The sequence below is a fragment of the Lynx rufus genome, unplaced genomic scaffold (assembly GCF_022079265.1).
Source record: "Lynx rufus isolate CCGP_SWC_20201006 ecotype Redwood Valley unplaced genomic scaffold, mLynRuf1.p SCAF_13, whole genome shotgun sequence".
Classification (NCBI taxonomy): domain Eukaryota; kingdom Metazoa; phylum Chordata; class Mammalia; order Carnivora; family Felidae; genus Lynx; species Lynx rufus.
Window position 1 is genome coordinate 5,075,727 of NW_025814827.1, and position 10,733 is coordinate 5,086,459.

The 10,733-nt window shown below is 52.3% G+C and overlaps 1 protein-coding gene across 2 annotated transcripts in view; it reads left to right on the forward strand.

Moving 5' to 3' along the window:
• The window catches only part of GRAMD2A (GRAM domain containing 2A), a 32,990-nt gene extending 22,610 nt beyond the window's left edge, over window positions 1-10,380 (forward strand). The window contains exons 1-12 of one of the 2 annotated variants that reach the window (XM_047074425.1): window positions 2,795-2,882; window positions 3,611-3,723; window positions 4,141-4,198; window positions 4,558-4,633; window positions 5,288-5,391; window positions 5,963-6,061; window positions 6,187-6,258; window positions 6,794-6,856; window positions 7,851-7,995; window positions 8,241-8,340; window positions 9,167-9,271; window positions 9,532-10,380. In XM_047074425.1, the coding sequence (XP_046930381.1) occupies window positions 3,698-3,723; window positions 4,141-4,198; window positions 4,558-4,633; window positions 5,288-5,391; window positions 5,963-6,061; window positions 6,187-6,258; window positions 6,794-6,856; window positions 7,851-7,995; window positions 8,241-8,340; window positions 9,167-9,271; window positions 9,532-9,535 (852 nt within the window). In that variant the 5' untranslated portion in view covers window positions 2,795-2,882; window positions 3,611-3,697 and the 3' untranslated portion in view covers window positions 9,536-10,380. Of the gene's footprint in view, window positions 1-2,789; window positions 2,883-3,610; window positions 3,724-4,140; window positions 4,199-4,557; window positions 4,634-5,287; window positions 5,392-5,962; window positions 6,062-6,186; window positions 6,259-6,793; window positions 6,857-7,850; window positions 7,996-8,240; window positions 8,341-9,166; window positions 9,276-9,531 lie in introns of those variants that run through there. The other variant, XM_047074426.1, reaches the window with a different exon arrangement.
• Window positions 10,381-10,733: the final 353 nt, after the last annotated feature.

The following is a 10,733-nucleotide window of genomic DNA, read 5'->3' on the forward strand; positions in this document are numbered from 1 at the left end:
TTGTTTTTCTCATGGTCCGTCTCTCCTCCAGCCTTGCTTACTGACCCCACACTTCATTCCTCAAACATATCGCGTGTGCCTGCTGCATGCTGGCCTTTCACCCAGCTTGTGACCTTCAGGGAGGGAGGAGGCAGAGTCTCTGCCATCTTGGAGCCCCCGGAGATGAGCAGTTCCAGCACTGACCCAGTGTGAAAAGTGCTAAGAGGGAGGCCAGGATTGGGGTGTTGTGAGTGTCTGCAGCGGGGGCTCCTCACTAGGTTGGGAGAGGGCCGAGGGCGGGCTCCCGTCCCTGAGCAAGACACACTGGACCTAAGGATGAGTTCAGTTTAGAAGCCATGCAGAGGAATGATCATGAACGCAAAGTTAGATTATGGAACTTTTGCAGGATGACAGTCTTACCCAGGTGGTAGGGTTGGGATTCCTTTTCTCTAGGAGCCTTTCTGTGACTCTCACTCTGTCTGCCTTCTGGGCTCCTGCAGCCCTGATAGCTCGAATCACCCTTCCCAATGCCCGAATGACAGGCTCCCTGCCTCTGTGACCATGGCCAAAGTCCTTCTTGGGGTTTCACTCTACCCCTGGGCCTCCAGGTTAGAGTGTGCTCCTTAGAGCGGGCCCCATTTCCTTCTCTTTCCTTGTGGCCCAGTATGCTCATAAGCTGCAGGGTCTAAGCTCCCCAAGGACTCAGTGGCTTGACTTGTACAGTCTCTACCTCAGGGGCCTCTCCAACCAAAGCACTCAAACCAAGTGAGGAATCAAGAGATAGAAGACATAGATGGAATTTGCCACACAGAAACTGAATAGTACCACAGACAAAACTAAAAGGCAAATGACAAACTGGGGGAGATGTTTGCAAAAATGAGAAATTAAGGATTAATATTCTCAAAAAAAATTTAATACAAATCAATAAGAAAAACATAAAGACCCTCACAGACAATTCACAGATGAAATTCTGGTGGTTAATGTGTATATATGGGAAATATTGTTCAACCTATCAGGAAGCAGAAATAGAAATGAAAATAGCATACTTCCATGTATCAAACTTGCAAAAGTGAGAAAAAGATACTAGCCAGTGGATGTAGCCCAGATGTAGGTAAGCCGGTACCCTCACGTAGTGCTGATGGCTGTGGTCACCAGTAAAACATATGGAAGCACTTTGGGAGTGAGTCTAAAGAGCCCAGGAAATGAGCATTCTCCACCCACTAATCACACTTCTGAGACTCTGTCTCAGCCATGGACAGTGACATGGGGAATTTCTCATGAAATCATGTTAAGCAACAAAAGTAGAACATACATATTATAATGTATACTTCTACTTACATGAATTCTATATTTATGCATAAATCTTTTCTTTGGGTGATGTTTTAAGGGCATTTGCTTCTTGGTGATTTTGATCATCATATTTTGTTTTTCTCACATTTTCTGTAATGAGAGTAACAAAAGTCAAAAGGGGGGGAAACCCTCTTGAAATATGAAATGAGGGTACCAAATAAATATATAAATTAACTTTGGGAGTCAACAGGGTCAAATCACTAGCAAAACTTGTCACTTTGCAAGATTCAGGAAACATATGTTGATGTGTATTTACCAAAATTCTCCAGAAGACTAAGGGCAGAGGCAGAAATCACCAGGCCAAATGGCTGTGGATGGGCTGATTTTGTGGGTGAGGTTACCTGGCTCTTCACTGTGTGATACTAGGTACAGCCTGTCCCTTGGCAGGGGTCAGTTTCCTACTCTTTACACAGTATATTAGGGGGTCAGACTAAATGACTCTGAGCGTCTTTGGCAGATCTCAGCCAACTCTGTTCTTGAAGAAGAGAACTTTGACTTGTGCCCACGACAAAGCTGAGAAGGACCAAGGGTTGGTATTTGCAGGCCTCGGGTTCCAGCTCCTTATCTGCCCAGAACCATGTTTCCTGTTTGTGACCACCATGATGCCCTGCCTTGGCCCTGCTTCTTGGCCACCTTCTCTTCCTGTCAGCTTCTGGGCCCATTGAGTTGGGGGCTAGTTTGAATGCTCAGGCTTTATTGATTCCTAGCCTGTGTGTTGGAGGGGCAGGAAGGGGGAAACCCTATACTTTGGAGCTGTTTAGTAGAGGCATGAATTCAAAAGCCACTGGAGAGCCCCACTTGCCCAGGGAGATGGTGTCTCCTCCCTCCAGGACCCTCTCTCTGGCACATTTTTGAGACAGTATGGCTCTCAGGGCCAAGGTGCCCTGATTGTCTGAAGGCCACCAAAGCCACTTCATGGTGTGGGGCTGCTCCTCCCCTCCCAGCCCATGGTCACCTGTGGGTTGACTAGAGCCCCTCCCACACCATTAGTGGCCCCAGATCCTCAGCTCTGCTAAGGCCTCCTGTGCTCACATCCTTTCCTTAGCATCCTAGGATTGTGCTGAGAGCTTATGGTAATGCTGCCCGGGCACCTCAGGCACTATGGTTTCAGCCATGAGCAAGTCTTAGAGTCCTCCATCCGGATGTGCTTTCTCCGGGGTGGGGCCTAGGGCTTAACCTCCTGGTGCTCCACTAAGGCAGGCTGATTTTCCTTCCCACCCAGGAATAAACTGGTCTGCAGGCTTCCAGGAAGGATGGCGTGTGAGATTGTCCCTTCTATCAGGGAGCACAGGACTCCTGCCTGAACTGCTGCCTCTGGACTCTGACAGCTTCAGCCTCACCCTGAACAGCAGGGCTGGTCTTGGGTGGGGGTGGAGGAGCTGCCCTGGGGATGGTGATGCTGGTCGGGAAAGGTGTCCCCATAGAGCCACCCTTCCTGATGCAGGCCTGTTTCTGCTTAGCAACCAGCAGATGCATGGAAAGACAGCTTCTCTGAAGAGCCCTGTGTCCTGCACAGAGAAACTAGCCAGGGTTCAGGCACCCCTGAACTCCAGGTGAGGCCCTTTCCACTGGTCAGATACACATACCGATTAGGGGTGGGAAGCCCTCAGGAGGACCTCAGAGACCAGAGCAAATAAAAAATAATGAAATCTTGCCATTTGCAATGACATAGACGGAGCTAGGGTATATTATGCTAAGCAAAATAAGTCAGTCAGAGAAAGACAAATACCATATGATTTCACTCATATGTGGAATTTAAGAAACAAAACAAATGAACAAGGGGGGGGGGGAAGAAAAGAGAGAGACCGAGAAAGAGAGAGGCAAACCAAGACACCAACCCTTAACTACAGAGAACAAACATCAGTTTGCCCCAGAGGAGAGGGGGCTGGGGGGATGGGAGAAATAGGTGATGGGGATTAAGGAGTGCAGTTGTGATGAGCACCGGGGGATGTATGGAAGTGCTGAATCACTGTATTGTACACCTGAAACTAATAGTACACTGTGCTCACTAACGGGCATGTAAATTTAAAAACTTTAAAAAAATAAAAAAGAAAGGGGCAAAAGGGTTAAAGAAAAGTTAGAAAGGGGACCTTGCGTCAGGTGTTAGTTTGGGCACAGGCTGCTCCCGGCCCCTTCCTCCCATTCCCGGGACTGTCCCAGCACACAGGGACCTAGCAGAGTCTAGGCTTCTCAGGTTACCAGCCTCCTCCCTGCCCACCTGTCCTCAGGCCAACCTGGCCAGGGCAAAGGTTTGCGTTCCAGCACCACCCCTCTCCCTCAGCCTTGGTAGCCTCCATCAGGTCAGGTGAGTCTGCTGAGCTCCAGGCTGCCAGGAGGAGGCTTCCAGAAGGGCATTTCTGCTGGGATCATGGCCCATAGCCAGGCCCCGGAGCTGTGAGTCTGACATCTCCACCTCACCCACTCCCCAAGCTGGTCCCCATCCTTGTGTCTCCTACTCATTTATCCCTGGGTCTTCTCCTCTGCTTATCCTTTGGCCAGAGAAGTGGGAGAGGGTTTTTGACACTTGGGGGTGGGAGGCTCCTAAGCATCTCCAGGAGGCGGAGGCTCAGGCTGAGCGAACCTCCTGGGGAGCCACTGCCCACAGCTGTCTGGGAGGAGGGCTTGTAGCCTGCAGGGTCAAGCCACATACTTGTTGTTGCTTATCACTTTGCTGTGGCTCCTAGAGAAGGGCCTCAGTCTCCAATCTCTGCTCTAAGCTTCTGGCTTGAAGCCAGGGCAGACCTGGCCCTGAGGATGTATGGGCAGAACTCAAGGGTTCCTTGTCCCTGGAATGGAATGTCTCCTTTGCAGTCTGCACTGGCCAGAAGGCTTGAAGAGTGAAGAGATCAAGAAGTGTGGCCGAGAAGGGGTAAGTGTGTGGAGGCTGACTTTTCACTGCCCACCAAGGGAGGGGCCCAGGGCTGCCTGAATTTAGTGACTGTTGGTTCCTTGGCCACCAGGCTTGTCACCAGGGGAAACCCAAGTGAGTGTCCCCCTCCTGGGTGGGGGTGGTGTGTCCCCCTCCAGTCATAGGCTGCCCATTAGGATCTACCATCACCGAGAGACATGCTGTGCTTGGAACTCAGCCTTTCACCCCCACTGGCTGCTTACTGACTGCTTCATACCAGAGCCCCTGCCCCTGTGGCATTATTTCCTGGTGGCTGGTGCAGGGCCCCTTTAGTGGTCTGATCCCCCAGGACTTCTCAGCCCCAGCTCGTGTGTTTGCAGACACTACTGAGTAAATACAACCAGCAATACCACAAGCTGTTTAAGGACATCCCTTTGGAGGAGGTTGTTCTCAAAGGTGAGCTATCTCCCTGGTGTGGCTGGACAGGTGCCTAGAGTGCCTGAGGCCCAGGTCCTCTCCTCCAGAGCCTCCAAGGCACAATTTCGATACGGGAACTGGCTGCCCTTTGGATGTGGTTGGGCCTGTTTTCTTCAAAAGTATGAGAAGACTGGGTAGATTTGGGACATGAAATGGAATTTATGAACGTTTTCTTGAGGCAATATCAGGGCTTCCAAATCTTATTTTTGTTCTGCTCGTATCAATGACTGCTCTTCCCTGCTCTCAGTGAGGCCTCTCAGTGAGCAAGTTGGAGCATTTGCACAATTGAGGCTCTCTCTCCAGGGCAGGGCTGAGCAGGGCAGGGCAGGGCAGGGTAGGGCAGGGAGTTTTGCCTGAGGGAGCAAGAATCCAGGCTTGGGGAACCCTGTGAGACATGAGTGGCGAAGGAGGGAACCTCTAGCAGTTTGGTGGGGTAGGGTGGGGCAGTCAGGACTCTCAGGAAGGACTCTGGGTGCTGGTGGAATGGGTGGTTTGGGGCCTGGGGTCAGGAAGTGGGATTCTGAGGAAGGCAGTCCCTGAGGCTGGGCTCTGGACTCCTGAGTGTAGGACCCAGGCCGTGGAGCTTCAGGGTTGGCCTTGCTCATGGCAATCTTCTTTCCTGTGACTTCCCAGTGTGTTCCTGTGCCCTCCAGAGAGACCTTCTTCTTCAGGGCCGGCTCTACATCTCCCCCAACTGGCTCTGTTTCCATGCTAGCCTCTTTGGCAAGGATATCAAGGTAGTAATAAGTGGTAAGGCCTGCAATGGGCCCATTGAGGTCCCAGCCAGGGAAGATATAGGCCCCTCCCGTGCAGGCATGCAGGCCTGTCACTACAAGGCATCCTACCTGGCATCTGGGGAGGGCCCCCAATCTAGACTCCCCATCTGGCCTGAGCCGACCTGAACAGCTCATAGAAAATTTATTCTGCCTATGGGTGCCTCTGAAATGCCTTCAGAATCAGAGCGGGATGCCACATTTAGAGGGAGCCATAATTGTGGCCAGGTGGTAGCTCAGGGGACTCCATTACTGGAGTATGGGATTCACCAGAGCAGCCGTCCTTGGCCTCCTGGATAATAGGATGAGAGCCCAGAGTGGTGTGTGCTGTCAGAGCTGGGGCAGGTTGGTAGAGCTGGAAGCAGAGCCTGCATGAGAAAGTGGATGGTTCAGATATTCTTCAGCATAGGGCCAGGCTTCTGCATAGTGTCTATGCTTGGCTGATTGCCAGTTGTGGCTGGGGCCCTATGCAGGAAGCAAAGGGACCATGTCCTTTGGGGTGGATCCTAAGAGAAGCACTCCTCTTCCCACTCAGGTGGTCATTCCTGTGGTGTCTGTGCAAATGATCAAAAAACACAAGATGGCCCGGCTCCTTCCCAATGGCCTGGCCATCACCACCAATACCAGCCAAAAGGTCAGTGAGTCTCTGGGCCAGCCATCCCTTGTTAATTTCCCCAACCCAGCCCCAGGATCCTGACTCTGGCACTCACCCCAGTCTGTACTTACCCCACCCTTTTCTGTTTTCTTTCTCTGTCCCAGTATGTCTTTGTGTCACTGCTTTCCCGGGACAGTGTCTATGACATGCTGAGGAGGGTCTGCACACACCTACAGGTATGGAGCTCAGGGGCAGGAGCTGGCCCAGGGAGGCTGCTCAGGTCTGGACTGAGGTCTTAGGACAAGGCTGTTGGGAGTGGTTGGCCCATCTCTCCAACACAGGGACCAAGGGCAGGGAGAGGGGAGTAATAGGCTCAGGTCCAGCGTATCTGAACTTAGTCCTTGGACTGGGTGTCTGTGCTTGTGAGCATGTCCCTTTGAGGCCATTGGCCCTTGTGTATCCCCTGTATATGGCCTCATTGGGCTTCCTCGATGTACAGACAGAAGCTTGTGGCTGCTTCCCAGTGTGCCTACAGCTCTCTCTGGCCCACGGTGAGGAAGTGGGGGAGGGGCAGGAGCTAGGGGAAGTATGTTGCCTTGGATTTGTGCTCTGCTCCAGCATTAGCCCCTGCAAACTCTGGGAGTGAGGCTCCATCTGACCCAAGGTGGCTTATGTGGAGGTAAAGCTCTCTTGGAGAGTACTAACACCTCTTCACCCCTGACCTTGGGTGTTCCAAATGGACAAGTGACCCCTGTTCCCTTTCTTCTTTAGCCTTCCAGCAAGAAGAGCCTGAGTGTAAGAGAATTTCCAGAGGAACCTGAGTGCGAGTCTCTGGTGAGAGCTGAGGCTGGCAGGAACAGTTGCTGGCATGAGGGACCCTATGCCTCTGAGGCTTCAGGGCCTCCCAGGAGGGTCTACAATGCAGAACTTGGGCTCCAGGTTCAAGAGCCAGTGGCCATGCTCTGCCAAGGGGTCCCCTAGACCCACCATGCTCCATACCATGTAGAGCCACTAGGTCCTGGGCAGCTCTGTGGACTTTCTGAGCAGAACAGATGTCCAGCCCCCAGAACACCACGCAGGTTGGATCCCACTTCTGTACAGACAGAGAGCCAGTGACCCACCCTCTTTCCTTTAGCAGGATCAAGAGGGCCTTCCAGGGGATAGAGATATCCTCAGGGAAGAACTTCAAAGGCTATCGCTGTAGAACCCAGACAGACTCATTTGAGATTTGCTGCGGCCCCAGCAGTCTCCTTTGCTGCTGGGGTTGTGGGTAGGCAGAGCTGAGTTTCTAGAACAGTGATGCGGATGGAAATGACCCCAGGGTGTTTGAAGCCTCCTTCATTAATCATTAAGCGTTTAGCCAAGCATACGATATGCACACTTCTATGCAGGGGATAGAAGGTGATGTTCCCATTTTTGTTGATGGGAATCCCAAGTATCCCCTGCCAAGGTCAGTGATGTCCTTAGGGTTAGAGTCCAGATTAGAAGGACTTATCCCATCTAAATTATATTGTGCTGAGCTTTCTTGGACTCAGCAGATCTGAACATATACCTGGGTTAGCTCGCGTCTTAGATCCCATTCTGGTTCTGTACTAGCAGTCTTCGGAGACATTGTTCCCTGGAAGAATGGCTGGTCACAGCAAAGGAGCAGATAAGAGAGACATGTGGTTGCTATGGTAATGGTTTCTCCCCTTGTGGGTACCTGACATCATGCTCACTAGGATTCCATATTGGTAATATCTGGAGAAGGTGTGATAAACCTAGTGTGGGCCCTTAGGACAAGTAAGATCCCAAGGGTCATAGACGATTTCTCCCGCCTTCTCTGCAGGAAGTCCTCATCCCTGAGATGAAGTGGAGAAAGGTGTGCCCTGCCTCCAGGTCCCTGTCCCTTCCAGACAACATCCCTTGTATCCCTCGGGCATCCATGGACCCTACCGACAGCTTCTTTCCCTCCAGGAAGCCTCCAGGCTCTGGTGAGCTCAGGGGGCTTGTCCATGATCACGTTTGTAAAGACCAGGCTTTTCTTCCCCCTACTTCTGCAAAAAGGAAAAGTCACAACCAGCTCTTCCTAAAGCTGTTTCTTACTTTCTTCAAATCTGTAAGGGAAAGCAGCGTCCAAGGAGCTTCAGAAAATGGGGGGGAAGGTGGGCATGCTCCTTGCTGGGCTGGGCTCCTGCCTCCTGCCCCCAGAAGATGCCTAATTGTTCTCCCATCACAGAGAATGCTGTCTGTGAGAAGGAGAAACTGGAGGAGTTGCCCAGGAGCGACGGGGAGCTGAGGCTCTGGGATTGCCAGCTCCTCAAGGTCATCTTCGTGCTGTAGGTGACTATATTGGGCTGGGGGGGGGGGTGTCAAGCTCACCTGGGTGTCTGGCAGGGGCCTCTGTGTGTGGGGAGTTCCCAGGTCAACTGAAAGTCCTGGGCGGAGTCTGGAGGCTACATGGCAGGCCCTTCTGAAGCAAGACAAAATCTCTCCAGTTTTTATTCATACAACCCTGTAATTTAGGATTAAGTCCGGCAGGATACGAAACTGTTGAATAAAAGTTGCACAGGATTGGGGAGGGGGAGGGCTGACCGAATTGGAGAGGGCCATCAGATAGACTAGGGGAGAGCCACAGCTTTCCTGCTACCTACCTTTAGAGCAGTTTTTGGAACCCCAGACGTGTCTGTAATTTGGCCTGAGGGCCAGGAGAGCGGTGAGCATGGTGGGGTGTTTCATGAACAGCCAGCCCCTGGCTTCCCCTCACCTTACCTCATGACCTTCCTCTGGTTCTGCGGGCTGAGTTCTGACTGTCAGCTTCAGCACTTGCTGGGGGAATGTGGACCTGCCTCCTTAGGGGATGATCTCTGTGGTCTTGAAAAGGAAGCACGGGATCAAGGTGGCCAGTCAGAGGGAGGGTGGGCTCAGTTTAAGGACCTAGAATTCTTGCTGAGCTTTGAGGACACCTCCATGGGGACGAGTCTCAGGACCCCCACGTGGCCTCTCAGAACAAACATGTCCAGGCCTGAATGTAGCTAAAGGGCAAGAGTCTCTAATTCCTCCAAGTACAACTGGAAGTAGCTTAGTCCCCACTCCTATTTCTGGTGAGCCTCTAAAAATGCCCTTTTCCTAGATAAGATATCCTTCTTATCTCTCTTTTTCCAGGATCTGCTTCTTGGTCATGTCCTCATCGTATCTGGCATTCCGCATCTCCCGGCTGGAACAGCAATTATGCTCCCTGAATTGGGATGGCCCAATCCCTGGGCACAGGTGATGCCCTGTCTCTTGCTAATGCCTCTGGGATTGAGGGTAAAGGATAGGAGCCAATTGCTATGGCCAGGCTGCGTGTTATCCTGGTTGGATTTGGCTCTGCTCTTGTGCTGGCTTGATGGCCCTAAGCAAGGTTGGACAGAGTGTGCAGGGTGCACAGATCCCACCCTGACTCACTCCTGTGGGGCAAGAAAGGTTCTACTGATCTGTCTGTCTGCCTTTTAGGCCCTTTCTCTGATGTGGGCATCTCCTGTGTACAGGTAACAGCCACCTGGCCTTTGTCCCCACTTCTCCATGAAGAATGCTGTGCGTGCTAAGGTTCCACCAGTGATCGCCGTGGTTTATGCTGCTGCTGCGCTGAGACTGAGTATGAAGGAACATAGTCCAGATCCTTCCTCCTCCCCCTAACTCTTATCTCTCCTGTTTACAAAGCTCCTACAATTTGGGGACTTGGACAAAGAGCCAGATTCTTGGAACAGCTGAGAAATTCTGTATACTAAGCTTCAGCAAGCACTTCAGTGAAAAAAGAAAATTAACTTGTTCCTTGGAAACAGCCTGGCACAGGTGCAGAACACTAGGAGCCACTGGAGGGACAAAGGCCATGCTTTGGTTCCTGGAATGTACCTCTCCAACTGTCACGCGGCTCACTGCCTCAGTGGGACAGAGGCTCTAACCCAAACCACCAGTGGGGCTCTGCTCTCTCCCAACATACTGTGCTCTCACTTGCGCCCCTGAGAGTCTCTGCTCCGGGAGCCGGTCCCCTGTCAGGCCAAGGGCAGACTGAGGGAGAGGAAGGGGAGGGGGAAGCTATGAACAAGGAGAGGAGGGCGTGTGGCTAGGATTCCAGCTAGAGAGGAACGTTCGTGCCCTGTGCTGAGGCTCTATCCTGGCCCCTCACAAAGAGGCTGGCTGAATCTGGAGGACAGTACTTGCAGCAGAGGATGGTGGCAGGGGCTGTGAAGGAGAGCAGAGGTCCAGCATTCTGTGTCCTGAGCTGCCACTTCCTGGTGAGACAGGTGGAGCGGGGCCTTTGATCACTGTGGTCACAGACCTGGTACTGTCTTCCCCTCGTGTGCTCAAACAGTTCTAAGGTCCCCCAGGCGGGAAGTAGGGGCTGGGGCTGGGGTGGGTGGGAAGGTTGGTGGCTTTGATTTGAGATTTTGCTTTGTACTCCCTGGCTGACTGCCTGAGAGGCCATGACCCATAGCAACCTGTCGGGAAGTAAGGCTGGGCAGCTGGGCAGTTGGGCACAATGGTATAGGGCCACTGCAGGGCAAAGCTCACTCATGTCACCAGAAATAAGTATGTTGCGGGCCATGGGGGGAGGCTTCTCCATTCTATGAATAAGGTAGAGGTGTCCAAGGTGGGCCTGGTACAGTGCAGGGACCAGGCCAAGGGGTTCTGTCTGATATCTCTGGGGACAAGAGAAGTAGGGGATGAGAAGAGTAGACACAGTGGTAGC